The following is a 20,861-nucleotide window of genomic DNA, read 5'->3' as shown; positions in this document are numbered from 1 at the left end:
CTGTGCTTTTTTGTTTACAAAGGACATTGTGCACATTTCCTGTACAAAAAAAAATTATGACACTGATGGATTTCCATAGAGTTATGACTGATGGGATCAATCGTAACTCTTTGTAAGATGGGGTCCGGATTAAACTTCTTGTTTCAAGGAGCAGATGAGCAATCAATCACTAGTTTTCAATTAACTACGAGATTGAGTTAGGGAAAAAATAGACTTGCAATTGATTGCAAGTTTCTTGCAACACCCCATTTGAGTCATGCTTAAATGCCTACACACACATGATATGTAAGATGCCATCATAGTGCACGTCCCAAGCATATGATCTGGGCCCCGTCTTACAAAGAGTTACAATCGATGCAATCACTCGTAACTCTATGGAAATCCATCAGTATCATGATTTCTTCTACAGGAAATTTGTAAAATGTCATTTGTAAACAAAGGAGAACACACCAAATTGTTAAAAAATCAATGAATTTATGGATATACAGTCATATCTAGAAATTCTTTAGAACATGCATTTTATATGTTGACGTTGCTGGCCGTCCATAGTTGCGATTGATCAGATCAATCCCAACTCTCTGTAAGACGGGGCCCTGATCAATGCAGTGATGCATTATGTACTACACCTATTTGGGAATCTAAGAGTCACTCTAGGTCACACTTACTTCTTTGTGAAACACCTCCAAGAAGTTACAAATGACCTTACAAATGGCAGTTGACTATTCATGTTCTTACCTCAGCTGGCGTTTCGACAAATATTGAATTTGTATGACCCTTATCAAATTATAATAATAATATGTCCATTTATATAGCGTTCAAGGAATAAATCCTACCAGGTACCCATTCACCTCACCTGGGTCAAGTGCGGCCCAATTAGTTAATGTATTGTACCAGTGACAAGGGCAGGTAGACGGCACATGAGGGTGCCTTGCACAAAAGCTTAGGTTTAATATATTGGGACAGGCATATAACTAGCACAACAGGTAGACACATCCAAGTATTAACTGAAATAAAACTTTGTATTGATATGCTATTTAAAAACAATTTCATCTCTAAAAATCTGATTTTCACTCAATAGCTGATTGACCAAATGAGAACATGATAGCAACCAAGAAAGGATCAGAAGTCAATGTGTAAAGTCTTGATATGAATGAAACACCTCCTCTGCAGCTATTCTGATGCCCTACAAAGCAAAAACCCAGTCTAAATCTTAGAGTGGACACAGTTTCTGAGCATATGGATGATTTGTTTGCAATCCTAACATGCATTCCCTGAGGATCAAATCAATCTTTATCAAATGGAAGAGGAAAAAAATTGGCAAAAAAAAATAAAAAATCAATAATTCTATTATATTTCACGTCCCTTTGGTCCATGATCCAAAATATATAAAAAGGAAGATAAATAAAATGCAATTAAAAATACATTATTCAAGGAGCAGAAGCACATTTTTTAGTCAAACTACAAATAAAATTTAAAAAACAATGACATGCAATGTTTCATTTATAAACAATCATATTTTCATGCATAGACGTTTCACATCTCAAAACCAAGCAGTGCTTAGACATCAAACCTGTAAAATTTCAAAATATCAAAAAAATAGTTTGGTATTTATTTATTTTGTTGCATATGTTATCTAGGTAAGTCTGGTGGGTGTTTCATAAAGCTGTTTGTAAGTTAAGAGCTACTTGAAGAATGACTGGTGACCCTTTATTATGCTCTAAATAATCAACAGTGAACATTTAATGGTCAATATCATTTACCACAAGAAAGGATCACCAGTTGTTGTTGAAGTCGCTCTTAACTTATGATCAGCTTTATGAAACGGCCCCCTGGTTGTAATCTAATATTTGACAAGAAACAGTGTACCATAATCATCAACTATGCTAATCTTTAAGGTCCTTTTTTTCTTGATAATAAATAGGCATATATATTCATTATGTACACATAGGTCTGATAACCTTCTTCATGGGTTTACCATGAAAGTAGCGTGTATCAGTTACAACTGATTATAAACCCCATTGTTACAATCTGACAGGACATCTAAAGGCCACCGCGCACCTTACGACTGTTCGCGATCCGATTTTAGAATAAAACGTAGTAGAATTCGATGTTAATATTGAGACATGGATTATCTTACTGTGTACTGTTCTAAATCATCGTACGACTACCTCTGTTCAAATCCGTGAGTATTCCTTCATCTTTCTTAGAATAAAAGCAAATTTAATATCTAGTTGCAATGACGTCATAGCAGTCGTACGATTGGCTACGATTTGAAACTAATTTGGCCTTTACTCCAAAATAAAGGCTTGCAATCTTTCAAAATAATTACATTAGTATTCTTTCAATTAATTTTAACCTCAAATAAAATGATATGTTCCATTCACATTTTCAGAAAATGAGCAAAATGCGATTTGTTCCAAAATCGGATCGCTAACAGTCGAAAGGTGTGCGGCGGCCTTAACAGGCTTAGTCAGTTATATCAATGGATTTGATTATGAAGTATAAATTGTTGACATTTGTTGAAATATACAGTAAGTATGTAAGTTACATGGTTAATCACAGGATTTAAAAATTTAGGTGAGTCTGCCCTTATCAACATCTCATGCGTCCACAGAATTCTTCTGATTTGAATTGATTTCAACTTTGAAGAGGGAAGTACACATGCTTTGCACATTCAGGTGGGCGTTTCATAAAGCGTGTTCGTAAAGTTACGAATGACTTTACGCATGACTGGAACATGATCTTGGTTCATTAATCAATTATATAGGGATATATATCACTTGGCATGAGAAAGGATCACCAGTCGTGCGTAAAGTCATTCGTATCTTACGAATAGCTTTATGAAACACCCACCAGGTATGAAAATATACTTTGACTTGGGGAAAATATTTGACACATATGTAGAATTCACTGCACATCTTTTTTCACACTCACAGATTTTTTTTATTTTCAATGTGAATGATTAAATAAATCAAATTCCCTGCAGTGTGAATGGTACAAGATAATGTAAATGATGATGTTCAAGTTTATATACAGAATATTAAAACATCTGTTTGAGAGCGTTTTCCACTCACTTTTCAGCATTTGACAATAGCACATTCACTGTAACTTGAATGGAAAATATGGTACTAGTAGGACCACAAGATCCACTCACAGGTTCACAAATGATGATCTAAGTTCCGATTCTGTATCACCTAACATTCGTTCAATCAATTTAGGAACGTGTTTATGAGGGTTTGATCTTTCATTCTCCATCAGTTCTCCACTGCAAGAATCTAAGCCCATGTAGTATATTACTCAGGCTCTACTTTTCTTTTGACCCAGACTTTTGGTTCTCTGCAAAATATGACAATGGCAAAAGTAGAAAGGTCCTTTACTGAAGACATCCAAGTTCATGTCCTCATGTTCATGTCATGTTCTATAACAGTTCATATGCTTCCTATATGTCACATCCTCAATCCTCTGGTCTGAGATATGTGACCTAAAGATCATAGATGGAGTTGGAACCCTCTAAAGGACCAGGAGATATATAAATCCAGAACCAGCTTATCAGCTTATCACGTTTTCATAGCATTGATCGGTGACCTTGACAGATGATAGGTGACCTTGACTGATAGGTGACCTTGACAGATGAGATGAAGGTTACCTTAAGATAGATCTAACATCTTCTAGCCCATCATGCTATCCAAATCCAGAGCTAGATTAGCAAACATGGATTCAATGTCATTGAAAACTTCTTTGCTTTCCTCTGCTGGTTCCTCGCTGTAACAGAAAAAAAAAAATCATAATCTTTATGTCATAACTTTTCTTGAAAGATAAATTAAAGCGGTTGCAGTAATACTGATTTGATATGATGTAAAACCAACTAAAGGTCACTATACCATAGTAGAAATAGATCTAGTACAGTAACATTCACTGAACATAGTGAAACCATGATATCTAATGTTTAAAGGTTTACATGGTGGTATGAACAATCGTGGAAGTGGTTTACGGTACAACCATGTGTTAAGTCATAGAAAGGGACTATAGTGGATAGAGGTAGAAACGGAATGGAGAGGCGAGAAAGTGGAGATTAGAAATTAAGAAATCTCAGCTGAAAACCATCATACTAAAGTAGCCTATATGCTGCAGCTTTTGTCGCTGCCTTAACAAGTTTGATGCTGTTTACACAAAACAATATGTCTGATGCGGAAGACTACTGAAAGACCAGGAGTTGGTGCAGATTTTTGTATTGAATAACTGCTAGCAGACATTCTCGATAAAAAGAATAAATGTAACACAAAATGAAAGTGTCGAGGCAGTGGCAAAGCAGCCACGGTTTTTAGTCTTCCGCATCAGACGTACTGTTGACGCATCGCGTAACAGCATCAGAGGCGTGAAGGCAAAGACAAAAGCTACAGCCTCCGCCTAGCTTATAAGCTAAGTGGATGGGGATCTGGAATGGGTGTGGTCATCCTACCTGTTGTTGGGTTCTGGCTCTGACGATGGAGGTGGTGGTGGTGGTGGTAGTGGTGGAGATGGGAGTGAAGGAGATGTTTGGGGAAGTTTGAGTACTGGAGCCGGTGGGGGAGTCCAGTCGTCATCCTGGAGTTGACCAAGGGGATCCTCCATTGCCATGCTTCTTAAGATCTCTTCAAGCTTCAGGGTAGCTGGAGATGCAACAAGATGGAAAGGAAGCCAGATTAAATTATTTGTCGAATATGTACATGACAGTAACCTTTCAAACATAGCAGATGCCTCTTTAAAACCAATTTTTACCTCAAGGATAAAAAAGATTTCTAGACATTTCTTTTTGTATCATAACTTGGATGAATGTTTCCTGGTTATTTGATGAGAATGATGGGGATGTCAACACATGATCCTTGGTTTTGAATGTATTCCAAATTAGTTTTCATCAGCGTCAAGTATCTTATTAATAGACAATTCATGTATGAGGAATATTCCTCGACATAGTTTTCAGGATGTGATGTACAAAGTAGTGGTATTGTGGCGTAAAACTACTTGACTGTGTTTCTGTTGCTCTTAAGACAACTCACCTTCACCTAGAGAGTCTGCATCTGCAGCAGCATCTTCAATTGGCTTGTAATTCTTGGTGGCTGGATGATTAGAAGCAGATCTATCAACAGAGAATGGAGGCACAGAAGCAGTGATGATCTCTGCACCAAAAGAGCCAGTCTCTCCTGAAGTCGGTCTCTTAGGGCTAAGTCTCATTGGCTGTTTCTTGATAGTGTCCGTGTTTTCATTTTCAAAACCAGTAAGACCAGTATCAAGTGTATCGCTACTCTCACTGCTATCAGAGTCCACCACCTCATCTTGATCCTCCAACTTATCCATGTCAGATGAGAAAATGTCGACATCTTTAGGGTCTTCAATAGGGACAAGTCTGCTATTGGGAGACTTGATAGGAACAAGTCTACTTGTTGGTTCCTCTATTGGGATAAGTCTGGGGGATTGCGTACTTGTTGATGCAGGGGTTGGCGTCTCCTGTGGTCTGGAAGGTTTTGGGGGAGATTTTGTCTTGGGCAGGACTACTGGTGGGACAGCCCTTTTCTTCACTTCTACAGAAGGTGGTGATGAAGTAAGTTCCGGTGGAGGAGGTGGAAACTCTTTTAAGTCGCTAGAATGTACGGCTACCTCTTCATTAACCAATTCATTCGGAGAAGCTGGTTTACGTTTAATAGTGTCCGAGTTTGATTCCCAGCTCTCCGATACTACAGGTACCTTCTGTCTTATCTTCTGCCGTAGCTTAAGTTCAGCCATCATATCAACACCACCACCTATATCACCCATCATCTTCTTGGGTGCACTGCTACTTAGTTTCCCGTTGACTGGTTCTAATGCAGATGCTTTCTTGCTCTGCATTATGTTTGTCAGCTGCATGTTTGTTGGTGGCGGAGGGGCAGGTGGAGGTGCAGGAGGAGGGGTTGAATGAGAGACCGATGGTACTACTGGTGGTGCAGGAGGTACAAATGCAATGGGTGCTGGTGGTGGTGGCATGGGTGGTGATGGTGCCGATGACATTTCAGCTGGTCCTATTGGAGATATTGGTGGTGGGGGTGGAAGGGTAGGTGATATAGGAGTAGGTATCTTAGCAGGAGATGCATTGGATACCTGTACTTGTGTTTGAACCTCTGGTGTAACTGGAGGTGCAGATTTGGGTAATACTGGCACAGCCGGAGGTGGACCAACTGGTGGAGGAGGGACTGACCCAATTGCAGGGACAGATGGATTATGCATATGAGGAATTTGTTGATGTTGCTGAGGAACAGAGACTGGAACCACAGGGATAGGAACTGGCTTAGGTTGCTGTGGTTGGCTCACTGTTGAATGTCTTGGTGATGTAAGAGGACTTGATCTATTAAAGGAAGACATAGGCCGATCCTCAATTTCTTCATATACTCTGGGAGAGGAGGATTCATCTTCTACAGAATTTGCATTCATATTACGATTCATGGTTTCAAAGCTAAAAGGAGCATATTTGCTGACTGGTGACTGATTATACTCATCTTGCTCTGTAAATGATCTTGATCTTGATCTGAATTCTGGGGCAAGAGGTTCTGGTTTCTTTGGAGGTCTTTTCAAAGTTTGATAATTCAATGGTTGAGAGTCAGTATTCAAAAACTGTTTCTTCAGCTGCAAAAACGTTGCTTGCGTCTTGATGGGTGAATCTTCCTCTGAACCTTTGGAGGAAGAGGATCCTTTAGAAGATGATGAGATGTCTGTTGTCAAATCCTCGTCAATTTCAGCATTTGAGTTTCGATTTTGATGTCTCGACCTAGGTCTCCATATTCCTTGTAGAGGATTTGAAAGAACAGGTTGTAATACTGGTGTACTGTCATCTGCTTGGGACTGTTTCTTCCAAAGCACTTCTGCACTGCCTGGTCTTCGAGGTTGACCACTGCTATCAGAACTATTGCTACTATTTTCGCTGCTAGTCGCAGACACAGCAGATGCTGCGGATGCTCTCCTCCCAGAATCTAATACAGTTGCTGTAGAAGGAGGAGGCATCACAAAGCTGTAACTGTTTGCTTGTTTCTCAATCTGTAAACTCCTCTCTATCTCTGCTGCCCTGTTTCTTGACAAAGACTTGGTGTGGCTTTCGGGTAAAGAGCGACCTTGATCCCATATGCCAGTATTCGTGTTGGGTAGGTCAAGTATACCCTCATTGCGTAAATGTAATTTGGAATGTGGGTAGCTTCCATTTGGGAAAGTAGAGGCCTGTTGAGATTCTATTGCTTCAGACAGAATATTCTGTGCTTGTTGTATAGCTTGTGTTCCAACAGGCTTTTGATTACTCGGATGGTTTGGATCAGATACAAGGTAATTCTTTGGTTGCTCAATGGTTTTCCTAGGGGACTGAGGTACATTTATAGTTGAGTAAATTGGGTGATCTTGCATGGCATTCATATTCTGGGGTTGTGAAACCTCTTGTCTAGATTCTTGCTGTACTTGTACGTGGTGATTATGGGCATTTTGAAGGTGAACTGCGGTGTCCTGTTGAGGACTCATGAAAGGTGTTTGAATACCACCTTGCATGGACAATGATGAATTAGAATTCTTGCGCCCTACTTGATTGTGGTTATGTTTAGGAGAAGTCCTTTGAACTTGAGAAATATTCATTTCAACCTGTGGTGGATTAGCACTTTTCATTTCATTAGTCATCCTATCTTGAGCTTGCTGATATTGCGCATCCTTGGGAGAAGTCGTTCTTTGAACCTGTGGTTGATTTGCACTCATCATTTGATTTTGCATCTGATTAATAATTTGCTGTTGTTGGACATGCTTAGGAGAATTATTTCTTTGGACCTGTGGTTGAGGAAAATTCATCATTTGATTCTGATTAAGGATTTGTTGTTGATGGACATGCTTTGGAGAATGAGTTCTTTGAGCTTGCTGGGGATTTTCATTCACCAGTTGACTATGTGTTTCCTGATGCTGAATTTGGTTTGGGGAAGTCCTTTCAACTGGAGGAATAACCGCATTCATCATTTGATTTGGAGCTTGCATTCCTCTTTGCATTGCATTTATCTCTTCAGCTTCCATCCTTCTATTATTGGCATCTTCCTGTCCATCAGAAGGTGCCGCACGTGGTCCGGGTTGTCCGACTCCAGATCTCATGTCTGGTGTCACTTTTGGAACAGAGGGCGCTGCAGGGGGTTTAAAAATGACTTCCGACGATCGACTGATGATGGCCGACAAGGGCTCACTATCATGAGATTGTGATCTTTGCATTCTCTTCAATGTATCAGTTTTTCTTGATGGAGTTCTTTTGATAGTAGCAAACCCTGATGTAATCTCTGGATGCCTGGCCATTCCAGCAGCAACTGCAGACTCCCTATCGTGGAAAGGTTTCATGGACTTTTTCCTACCTATTGTAGCGGTTCTTAGTTTCTCAGGGTCAGGGACGGTCGTTATCATTGAGTTAGTCCTTCTTGGTGGTGCAGGGGGTAACGATTTCTTTGAACCCAGTGAAGAATGATCCCCTGAACCAGACCCAGACCCTGACCCAAAACTTGATGCACTCTCAATAGAGTCTCTATTACTTTGCTCTCTCTTATGGATACCAATTAATTTATCAATACCCTGAGGTCCTTTTTGTACTGGCAATGTCTGTGTTGTATTGGCATTTGGTTGCTTGAAGGTTGAAAACGAACCATAATGTCCTTCTTTAGCATTCTTTGGTTCTGATGTTGGCGTATCTTTCGGGGAAGGAGTACGTTTCCCATCATCCCCCACATTCATAGTTGCAGTCGCTGGTACATAACTTGCATCTGCATGATGCTTAGGATGCCTCAGATGCATGATGGGTGGATGTGGGTCCTGTGGTGTTGTTGTGTCCTGTGATGATGAGCCTGCTGACCTGTTGCTGATATCACTACTTAAACTCTCACGACTGCTCCGAACTCCTGAATGCTTCCTAGCGAGGGGTGGGTTCACAAACTCCTGCTGCGGTGACTGTGGTGATGCTCTCTCCTGGAGAGGTAAGTGCAATCCTGCAGGAAGTGGAGTGATGCCATCCACCGAGGATTGCGGTGATCCACTGCCACCGGAGTCACTGTTGAGTTGATGACCGGGTACCCAACCTTTTTTCTTCAAGTCCTTTAACCTCTTAACAGCAAGCATGATTTTCTTCTGGTGACCTAGGAAGAAAACAAAAGCAGGAAAACGAATATCGTTACCTTTCTTACAGACACACCAAGCTTGTAAGCTTTTTTTTTAATCATATTGTGCCTAACACTTATTTTATCAGGTAATTCTAAGCGCTCGACAGTGAAACACCATGTAGTCAACTATGACCATTACATCTGTTCTTTCCAGAGTGTACAAAATCACTCCAGGGGCCATTCCATGAAGTTATTGATTGAATGAATGAATGAATGAATATGAATGAATGGATGGATGGATGGATGGATGAATGAATGAATTGGTTTGATTTATCTATCTCATGTAATAAAGCGGCCCTTTTCCACCCCCAAGATAATTTACCAGTTTCATGTTATCAACACGACTTTGAAATTTTCACGGTGCATTCTCTCAAGGATGAGATCATTGTAGGAAAGTACATACCTAGCTTATCAATGCCAATGTCCTGAAGATCTTCCCAAGTGATATGAAAGACTTCATCTATAACTCCATAGCTATTAGTCATCAAGGTATTATGGTACTGACTAAGATCTAGTAGTCTCAGCCATGTCCCAACATCGCCCTGTGGTATAAAAAAAAATGATAAGTTCATCTTATCCATGATTATAAAAATCCCAATTAAAACAAAGGCATTTCCAAGAATCTACATCAGTTAGTCACATAAAAGTCCTAGCCACATCATCTTAACCTCAACCAGTAGAATCACAAGCATTCAGTTTGATATTTGAACTCGCCACAACTCTGTAATGTAAAGAGCATTGGTAGATTAGTCTGGGTCATAGTCTTACTCATTACAAACAATGTTGAACTCTGATAATTTTCTCATGATATCATGCATAGGTCAGATGTAAATTTTAAAGCAGGAATCATGTATCCAGGAAAGGGGGGGGGGTGTTTCATAAAGTTGTTTGTAAGTTGCACTCAACTGAACACAAAACTGGAAACTCTTGGAATTTAATTCAGATTGTCAATTTTTTAATAAAAGATAGGGGAGACTTGAAGGAAAATTTCACCCCCAAAATCATGGCAGGAGTTTTTCATGTTAAATATTGCACAAAACGTTGAGCCTCTCCCCCACCACCCCCAGCCTAGTTAGGGTTAAAGCAGATACCAATGAATAGCCCCAAAAGCACCACCTCAAGTCCTCAACTAATCATGTCTGGCCAGGTTCATTACCGCTAATGCAAGTCTAAGCAGTGTAGTCTTGTAAACTAGACCCACTGGAGAGATGGATAATCCCACTTCAAACCACATATTTATAACACACAATTAATGAGAGACCACAAACAGTATCGTGTCAGTTCACTTCCCCTTGAACAGATATCTTCATATAGATACTGTATCTGCTTTATAGGTAAGATAAGTATAGATATTTATTTTATAGGTAATAATTGTAAGTTTAAATATTAAGTAATTCTGTAATTCACAAGTCTATTTTTTTGTTTGTAGTATGTTTACTTTGTAACCTTTATTGTAAAGCGCATAGAGAAACTGTCAGTTTATTATGTACTATATAAGTATTATTATTATTATTCATGACAAGCCTTACTGGTATATATGCTGGTACTGGATCCGATTCTCTCATCTGCGCAATCATTGCTGTTATCCGTTTCCGGTGACTGGGTTTGGTGATACCGATCGCTGTCAGATCCTGCAATATCAATAAGACATCAATTCATTAGGTATCAGCGTTGTGTGTAAACGTCTCTCCCATGTTTCATAGATGCAGGCTATGTTACAATGGAAAACACTCCGTCCCTCGGATAGGATGTTAAATGGAGGCCCCGTGTAGAGGAGAGTCACCACCTTTGCACGTTAAGAACCCACTGCACTATTCGTATAAGAGTAAGGGGAAACCCCGGTGTAGTGGTCCACCTGCATTCCCCCCCAATCAGTTATATCGGGAGGAGAGACCTGCGGGTCACAGTGATTCAGTTCGCTTTTCGCCTCCCAGGCACAGGTGACGCCAAAACAAATAATAAAATAATAATCAGTTTATTAGGTTTCAACCTCAATCAAGAGACAGGTCAATTTTAGGTGTCAATATGACACCGTTCCCACTACCTTCCTAAAACTTGTTTAGTGGGAACTAATTTAGTGGAAACTAGTTTAGTAGAAACTAGTTTAACGTGTAATGAAAATGGTCGAAGCAATCTTCCAAACCAGTTCATAATACCACCTCGCTATGTAGTTTTCAAGATAGCTTTGCCTCGTTAAACTGGTTTTAGCGTCAGTGGGGACACAACCGTTCTTCGGGAAGTGATCTTCGCACATTTCGAGCGCGCTACTCTACATGACGGGTGTAGAATGCATACGCTGCGATTTCGAATTCTGGCCGTAACGCGTCATCCCACCATAGCTACAAGACCGTTTAACATGAAGTGATTTTGAACAACACCTTCCTGTGATCAAATGGGAATGCTAGCAAAGCGATCTTCCAAACTGGTTTCCTGAATTGGTTTCTAGCAAACTAGTTTTTAGAAAGTGTAATGAGAATGGTGTCTGTGTATCCACTTGATTAGCAGATGGTCTAATTCTCAGATTATCTATTACATCATCATGGCTAACCCCACTTGGTCTACTAGCAGATGGTCTAATTCATAGATCGTCTGACACCATCATGGCTAACCCCCATTCATCTACTATCCATTTGATCTAATTGCCGTTTGGTTCAACCATTACTTGGTCTCACTATCATAGTCTAATGCCTAAGTGGTCTATTTTCCACTACATATACTTATAATTGCAGATATTAGACGAAAGGGGATAGCCTATAAACTGGAAATTAGGCACAATGGGCTAAATGGCAATTAGACCTTGAATGGTTAGTAAACAAACTGAGAGTAGATGATATAGGACTAGACCAAGTGGGAGGAGACCAAACAGAGTAGACAAAGAGGTGGCACTTTACCCTTAAACCTTATTAAACGGGGGGGGGTCAATTTGACGAATTTCGTCACTACGCCGTCATGCGAATTTTTTTTACCACACCGCTCGCTGACGTTTTACTTTCAAGTCTTGCGCATCTTTTGAGACCAAATTTACGACGCCAGGGTACATGATTCCAAAATTACGCAACCTTTTGTAAGAGCATGTCAGACCCGAAATTACTCAAAAACGTGATTCCGTGTACAAAGTCAATGCAAATTGTGTTTTTCAACAAAAAATCATACTTGTATAATTATTTTTACTTTTGTTGGTTTAAATGGATTTATTTTATGCTATTTATGATCGCAAAACGGTAACCAACAAAGTTCATCAGAAAAAAACATCAAAAACAAAGAAATAAATAAGAATTTTAAAAATATATAAAATACATATTTGTAGATATTTGTTAGAAATTCTACTAGCTTCATAATCTGAGTTAAAGGCAGAAAAACACACACACAAACAAATTTAGGGCAAAGTTCATATGCTTATTTGTATACTTAATTAATAAAAATATAAACAATTGATTTTTTGAAATTTTACTACAGTCTTGTAGTTTACATCCGACTCTATGCGCATGCAAATTTTTTGCGGCGATCCCGTAATCAGCGGCCGAGATCTGAGGGTGGGGGGGGTTAAATTGACATCCCCCGCCCCCGTATGTCCTGGTCTGAAATAGGCAAGTTTAGATAGGGTTACACAATGCTTTATTAACCAATGTGTAAAATCTGGGACCAGTTGCATAAAACTTTTTACCTGAGAAAACTCTGGTAAAAACTGAAAACTAAGGTTAGTCTGATTTCTGCCATTGACTTTATCACAGGGCAAAAACTCTGACAAAAACAACCTAAGTTTTCTCAGGTAAAAAGTTTTATGCCTCGGGCCCCTGGAGGTTCCACAACTAAACCACCCATCTAATTAATGACATCCATGTTCTGCAATCCTGAACAAGATTCACTTCTGCAATACATCAATGTTTTCCTAATTTTAAGTTAGTAGACATGATAAACAGGGGCCCGTTGCAGACAGAGTTGCAATCAATCACAACTCTAAAAATCATGGGCAACTTGATTTTCAACCAATCAACAGCGCACATTTTGGACTTGCGATTGATTTTTGTGCTTGCGTTTAAACGTAACTCTCTCTGCAACGGGCCCCAAATCTAATAAACCTTTATATCTTGCTTGGTGCCAATCACCTGGCATGTTTCCAGACACACTTTGTGGTTCTCAAAAACACCTGCTAATGATAACTGATTATGATGACCGATGTCATGATAACCTCAGCTCAAGACAAACCACATTTTGAGGAAGTCATACAAACATAATGATGATGTCCCTCAGGTTGTTTAGTCATAATTTCGGCGTACAAAATATCAATTTCTCCCATGTTAAGTTAATCAAGTCTTTACTAAAACTTTGACTATGCTACATAATACAATTTCAATGTTTTCTGTGACATTTTTTTTTTACAAAGATACAATTTACATCATTTTTACAGTGCAAACATTTAAGAAGAATGCCCCACCAAAGGAAATTCAAACATAAATTCATATCCACAGCTTTTCAACACTTTTAAAAAAGGATGAAGGTTTTTTGTGGTATAGATTAGTGGATGGAATAAAGCAACAATTGAAGGTGGAAGCTTTTTCGTCTGTCAAACACCTGTTGATATGCTTACCTCTGGGGTCATCTTCGCTATGGTTGGCATGTCATATCCAGACCTGGTGAAGTTGTTGGTGTACTCCATTAACCTCTGTCTCCTTAACCATTCATATATTCTGTCTGCATCCTGAAATCATGAAGAAATGAAACATTTATTCCAAAGCTGAACTATTACTCTTGCCTTGTAATCAGAGGGTTGTGTGTTTGAATCCCAATATGGTCTAGCATCCTTTGGCAAGGCGTCAATGCACAATTTGCCACTCTCCACCCAGGTGTTGAATGGGTACCCGGTACGATGCAAAAGCCTAAATGCAAAAGGGAATGATCCCCAGGGAGTGGATAAGGTGCATACATTGTATGCGAGTATGCAAGGATACGATGACCGGGGTAATATGTCTGTAAAGCGCTTAGAGATGTCGTTCAGATGTCTAAAGCGCTATATAAATGCGGATTATTATTATTCATTATTACATGCATAGGCCTGGGTTTAAAATTTTGCCTTACTCCTTTGCTATTTAGTTACTTTTATTCCCTTTTTGTGTTAATGAATGGAGAAAAAAAAACTTGATCCAGAGAGGAAATACTTTCTTAACACACATCTAAAGTGAATGTCAATGAGAGAAATCTATTCTTACCTTAATACCTTCATGTTGAGCTGATATGGCATCTACATGGAAGTCAGATATACCATCACTATGAGGTCTTTGGGAATCTAAAGAATACAAGGTCAAAAATCCTGTCAGTATAAAGGTTTCCACTGATTGATCAATATGCTCCTTGCAACAAGAAAATATAAACTGATTTATTCCAGCTAGAATTCATCTTTCTTGTAAAACTGCAACAAAAATTTGCAATGGATTGCAAATATTTTCCAGCAACATCCTTGTATATATTTTCCATATGTCTTCTTTGAGAATGTACAATTGGTTAATACTACAAAATATGTTCATATTTTGGGTATTTCAAATAATACTAGATTGTATACATCATGTCTACCCTTGTATAATCCATTATGGCACATATTCTGAACTCACATTCAAAGTTCAACTCTCGTCTAAATTTGTGGTTTAACTATGGATAGCCAATTGTCACATAAATCTCTACCAGGTGGATGTCTCATGACGATGTTCGTAAGTTAAGAATGACTGGTGAACCTTTCTTACACACTAAATAATCACTAATGAACATTTAATTGGTGAATATCTTTTACCAACAGAAAGGATCACCAGTCATTCTTAAAGTAGTAACAAACAGCTTTATGAAACGACCCCCAGGTTCGATTTATCAGCTCATCTGTGTCTCTGGTCATTCATACATGTAACTGTCTGGGAACAATAAATGAATCAGTTGCCTTCCCCCATAATACAAGAGAAATTCATCATGCGACACAATTAGGACATTTTCATCTTCCCATGATTTTAGCAGGGAGTTAGACCATGTCCTAACTTAAGACCAAATTTCAGAAAAAGACTGATCCATGTAAAGGCGACCGCACACCTTATGATTGGTCTGCGACCCGATTTCAGAATAAAATGTAGTAGAATTTGATGCTAATATTGAGACTTGGAATATCTTACTGTGTAATGTTCTAAATCATCGTACGAATACCTATGATCAAATCTGTGACTATGCTATCATCCTTCTTAGAATAAAAGCGAATTTAATATCTAGTCATAATGACGTCATAGCAGTCGTACGACTGGCTACGATTTGAAACTAATTTGACTTTTACTCCAAAATAAAAGCTTGCAATCTTTCAAAATTGTTATATTAGTATTCTTTCAATTGATTTTAACCTCGAATAAAATAATATGTTCCATTCACATTTTCAGAAAATGAGCAAAATGCGATTTGTTTCAAAATCGGATCGCGAACAGTCGTAAGGTGCGTGGTGGCCTTTAGACTGAGTTAAGAACAATTTACATTATCACACTGCCATCAACCCATGGAATTTACAGTTTTGATTATGTAATCATTTTAGTAAGATATCAAAACGAAAGTAAATACCATTGCAATGAAAGTCTGAAGCCAGCATGTTATCCATACTATGTGCGGGGTGTGTGTGCATCATAGACTTGTTATGATGTAATGATTGATATCCCATCATTCCTCCTCCTCCGCCTAAATGACCTCTCATTGCTTGACCCTGTCATTAGAAAGACAAAACAGAATAAATGTGGTGAGCAGAGCTGCCAACCTGAACAAGAACATTTCGGTATTTTCAAGGCTGAAAAACAGTATTTTGGTGAGGAAATTAGTATTTTCACAGGAATACCTTAGGACAACACATAAACTGAAACTTAAGAAATCAGAATTTTGCATGAAACCATCAGTATTCTTCTCTATTTTCAGTACTAAATACGGAAAATCAGTACTACTTGGCAGCTCTGGGTGACTGATGTAGACAAGATCAGTTTGTTTTAATTTTTAAAGAAGAAACACAGAAATATACAGATACACATGGTCATGAAATAAACCTTAGGAATGTCAAATATTTTCATCCATATGTAATCTTTGTTTTTCACAACCTAGTTCTATTGACCAGGTGGGTGTTTCATAAAGCTGTTCGCAAGAAACCAATGACTCAATGCAAGACCGGTGACCCCTTCTTGTGCTAAATGATACATCCATATATGTCATTCATTTAGGACATAAGAACATGTTCCGGTCGTTCGTAAAGTCGTGCGTAACTTAACAAACAGCTTTATGAAACACCCACCTGATACGGTTACAACATATCAATCATCCACATCACCGACATATAGGACGCATAATTTTTCTCAAGAGTTAAAAAAAATCCACTTTGGTTATACCTTGGGCATGATAGAACTGTTGAAAAGGTACCTTGTGCAGGTTTTTCTAATGCTCTTGAAGAAGTGTATTATCTTTATAATATTACATGGCACAGGTCACCCTTTATTTCCAAGAAAATGCTTACATTTACAGTATGGTCCTCAGGATAGTCCAAACCACTTGGAGGTCTATTCCAAGGTTGATAATGTCTTATGACCGATATCAAGATCAACTGATTCGTTCATGGTTAATCATAGACTTACAACCGATATCAATCATGCAACTGATCTTTGATGTATATTCTACCGTACAGGGCATACATAGGTCATATTTTGACAGGAAATGCTTACATTTGCAGTATGGTCCTCGGGATAGTCTGAGCCACTTGGAGGTCTATTCCTAGGTTGATGATTGCGAAGCCATGGTGGATCATCGAAGCTGGGTTTATTTCTAAACGGTTGTCTGCTAGGTGAACTACCAGCTGATGCAGGAAACTGAAACTGGTTGTAGTAACCACCATTGCCTAAGATCAATTCAGATAATAAAAAAACACAGGAGTTAGTTCTTGTTCTCCAACTTAGCTGGAATAGTTGCAATACAATGTTCAGTGCTGCCAACCTGAAATGGAACATTTCCGTAATTTTTAAGCTGAAAATCAGCATTTCGGTGAGGAAATCAGTATTTTCAAAAAATACCATAGGACCACACATACAACTGAAACTTTAGAAATCAGTATTTTACATGAAACTATCAGTATTCTCACTATTCAGTACTAAATACTGAAAAGCAGTACTACTTGGCAGCTCTGAATGTTGGATACCAAGCAGCCAGGGGAGCCGGAACGCTCTGTACAGAATGAGTTCTCCCCTCCTAAGATTTATTTGATCAGGGGAGCGTTTCATGAAAGGACTTGTCAGACCTTTTAACAGATGAGTCCTGGGGCCTGTTGCATAAAACTTTTTGCCTGAGAAAACTATGGTAAAAACTGAAAACTAAGGTTAGTCTGATTTCTGCCATTGACTTTAACACAGGACAAAAACTCCGGTAAAAACAGCCTGAGTTTTCTCAGGTAAAAAGTTTTACGCAACGGGGCCCTGTTTTATCCAACGGAAACCATACGAACTGTTGTCCATGTCAGACGAAAATTGTTGATGAAATGCTCTCCAGAATGTTCCTGCGCCACCGTTTCGGAGCTACCAAACTGAACAAGAATACTTTGGAATATCAAAAGCTAAATGTATTATAACTTTTAGAAATAAATTAATGCTTATACCTTATAAATGTTGAATTGAATTAAGTGAATGAAAGGATCAATTTAAAATAAGTTTCATCAAAATCGATTGTGATATAAAGAGATTTATGGATGTTTAAAAAGTTTTGTTGTACTTTCTATGGGGATCCTCAAATTGGAAGACATGTTTCAAAAAGGCTGAATTAGTGGACAACTCCATTTTCAGATTTTACCCCCAATATCTATTAATTTGTATCTTGCCTCCTTCTGAGCGAAACGTGTGTCATGATGAAATAAAGTTCATACCACATATGTCAAAGTCAGGGGAGATGATCAGAAATATATATTTAACATAAAGGGTAGGAAGTGAAAAAATTGTAAAGAAAACAAATGGAGAGGTGTCCACAAAATCAGTCATCTGGAGCACATTTGCTAATTTGAAGGTCCCTATAGAAAATGTTGCAAGCTTTTTAAAACTTTCATAACTCTCATTTTATAACCAATTTAGATGAAACGCAATATATATTGCTCCTCACATTTTACTCTTTCCAATAAGATTGATTTTCTCTTTGGGATTTAGTTTCCTAGTAGTCCTAGAATAGATACCAGTAACCCTTGAATCTAGGGTTAGTGTACTATGGATCTTTGTGATAGCGATACGGCATATTAAACAAAATATGGACTGCTCTGTACTTGGAGGAGAGTGGAATCATCAATCCCTCTGTGCTTTTCATACTAAGCCCTTCTATCACCTTTCGGCCAAGGCATCGGGTCGGTAGATGGACCAATAGTAAAAGCACATCGGAAATAATAATTTACAAAGTCATCTTCATGAGCAAGCAATGTTTTTGTACTATCCAAGGCATAATAAATAACCCTTAAAGGGGAATGAAACCTTTGGAACAAATAGGCTTGTGTCGAAACAGAAAAATCAAAGAATAAAAACAAAGAAAATTTGAGAAAAATTGGACAAATAATGAGAAAGTTATGAGCGTTTGAATATTGCAATCAGTAATGCTATAGAGATCCTCCCATTAACAATGCAACAGGATGTGTGATGTCACATGTGAACAACTTTCCCTTTGATGGACTATGGAGTACCCCCAAAATGTCGCTTTTTTCTTTTTCTTATGGTGATACAAACTCTTTATCTATGATATATTCTTTTAAAAATCTGTATTACATGCCCTCCTATAGAAAGAACACATGATCTACTGATAGATGTGATTAAAGAGGCAGTTTAAGTGAAATACATGTTAAAGTAATGGGGAGAGTTGTACAAGTGACATCACACATCTTTGCCGCATTGCCAATGTGAGGATCTCCATTAGTGATCGCACTATTCAAATGCTCATAGCTTTCTTATTATTTGTCCGATTTTCCTCAAACTTTCGTTGATCTGTTTCTTTGATTTTTCTGTTCTCACACAAGCTATCTTGTTCCAAAGATTTCATTCTCCTTTAATAAACTCCCTTGGATAAGACTTAAAACTGCTTGTCTGTTGGTTGCAAACATTGTTAGGATTGGAATGAATTGTCTTACCACTAGGTGATTGTGGAGGGTAATGAGGTGAATTAGGAACGCCATAGTGGTTCATCCTTGAGGTAGGACTAGGAGGTACCACGCCTGGTGATTGTACCCCATGCTGCAACATCTCAGGTGGTGGTGGTGGTAGATCCTGCAGTAATGGAAATATCAAAATTAACATTCAAATGGATACAATTATGAGATCATTCAATGATAACCAATAATACTTTAACAACTAGAACAAAATATATAAACAGAAAAGTTTATTCTAAATCATGATTTAAAAAAAAATCCTTCAATTCCTAGTGAATTGCCATGCCATAGGACAATTGTGGGTCCCTTGGGTAGGGGTGGGATAGGGTAATGACTTACCATACCATGGGATATAGATGGATACCCTAGGTAGGTATGGGGTTGGGAAGTGACTTACCATGACATGGGGCATTGGTGGGTCAGGTAGTGAATTACCATGCCATGGGACAAAGTTGGATCCCCTGGGTAGGGGAGGAGTGGGGTTGTGACTTACTATGTCATTTGACATTGATGGATCCCCTGGGTAGCGGTGGGATGGGGGTAATGACTTACCATGCCATGGGACATTGATGGATCCCTTGGGTAGGGTGGGGTTGGGTAATTACTTACCATGCCATGGGACATTGGTGGATCCCCTGGGTAAGAGTGGGGTGGGGCTAGAGATGATGAGTCTTGCTCATAACCTTGCTGCTGTTGTTGTCCACCTTGGTTGTTTCTAACAGGTGTCGAGTGCTCTGTGCTCTCTGTGATAAACAAGGACAAAGATTCATAATGAATGTTCGATAAGTTTGTGTAATGCTTTCAATATATTCTATTTACATTGGTCAGACTCAAAAGAACTTTGAAAAGAAAACAATTTCAATAGAGCATGCCAACGATGGTCAATCCAGCCTTAAGATCTCAATGCACAACATGAATGTACAATTACAGTACACATGCAATGCATGCATGACAGAACAATAATAGACGTGTCGTTGTGTAGTAATTCCCGACTCTCATCTATCAAAGGGCCGAGGATTCAAACCTCTGCCATGTTATGTTTTCCTTCAGCAAGAAAGTTATCCACATCCAGCTCACTATAATGTGAATTCTCAGGAAGCAATCTCCAGGAGTGGTTTAGCTCGACCCAATTCAAGAAAGCAATCCAGTTTGTAGAAAGTGAAACCTTGTAGGTAATTGGCTCAGTGCAAATATGATGTGAAGTATAATTGAGCATAAAGGTCATGCCTACCAGATTAGTGGACCAACTGAGAGAAAATGAAGCTTTGTACACTACATAAGCATGACAAGGCAGCATGTTATTACATGCTACAAGGGCAGAGGGATATGTCAATTGCAAAAAAAAACAGACAAAGCTAGAAGCCATTATAACAATAATATTAACACTAATCTGCATTTATCTACATACAATCTATTCCAAATCAAGTCATATTACCCTGGCTGACTAAATTCAAACTATTAATCCTACTCGGTATCCATTCACTTCTAATGGGTTGGGCGAGTGCTACGCATTGAGTACATTGTCGGTGAATTACTCGCAG

At 38.7% G+C, this 20,861-nt stretch overlaps 1 protein-coding gene across 4 annotated transcripts in view; it reads right to left on the bottom strand.

The window, feature by feature from the left end:
• Window positions 1-3,563: 3,563 nt before the first annotated feature.
• The window catches only part of LOC121423129 (protein Shroom-like), a 96,814-nt gene continuing 79,516 nt past the window's right edge, over window positions 3,564-20,861 (bottom strand). For 2 of the 4 annotated variants that reach the window (XM_041618421.1, XM_041618420.1), the window contains exons 3-13: window positions 19,930-20,063; window positions 19,303-19,438; window positions 16,880-17,052; window positions 15,744-15,882; window positions 14,372-14,448; window positions 13,753-13,863; window positions 10,694-10,795; window positions 9,568-9,706; window positions 5,037-9,140; window positions 4,460-4,649; window positions 3,565-3,762 (exon numbers count right to left, since the gene is read on the bottom strand). In XM_041618421.1, the coding sequence (XP_041474355.1) occupies window positions 3,669-3,762; window positions 4,460-4,649; window positions 5,037-9,140; window positions 9,568-9,706; window positions 10,694-10,795; window positions 13,753-13,863; window positions 14,372-14,448; window positions 15,744-15,882; window positions 16,880-17,052; window positions 19,303-19,438; window positions 19,930-20,063 (5,399 nt within the window). In that variant the 3' untranslated portion in view covers window positions 3,565-3,668. Of the gene's footprint in view, window positions 3,763-4,459; window positions 4,650-5,036; window positions 9,141-9,567; window positions 9,707-10,693; window positions 10,796-13,752; window positions 13,864-14,371; window positions 14,449-15,743; window positions 15,883-16,879; window positions 17,053-19,302; window positions 19,439-19,755; window positions 19,764-19,929; window positions 20,064-20,861 lie in introns of those variants that run through there. The other 2 variants (XM_041618422.1, XM_041618419.1) reach the window with 2 other exon arrangements.

The sequence above is a fragment of the Lytechinus variegatus genome, chromosome 10, assembly GCF_018143015.1.
Source record: "Lytechinus variegatus isolate NC3 chromosome 10, Lvar_3.0, whole genome shotgun sequence".
In the NCBI taxonomy this organism is placed as follows: domain Eukaryota; kingdom Metazoa; phylum Echinodermata; class Echinoidea; order Temnopleuroida; family Toxopneustidae; genus Lytechinus; species Lytechinus variegatus.
Note: the sequence above shows the minus strand (reverse complement) of the source record. Positions and strands in the feature narration are given on the sequence as shown.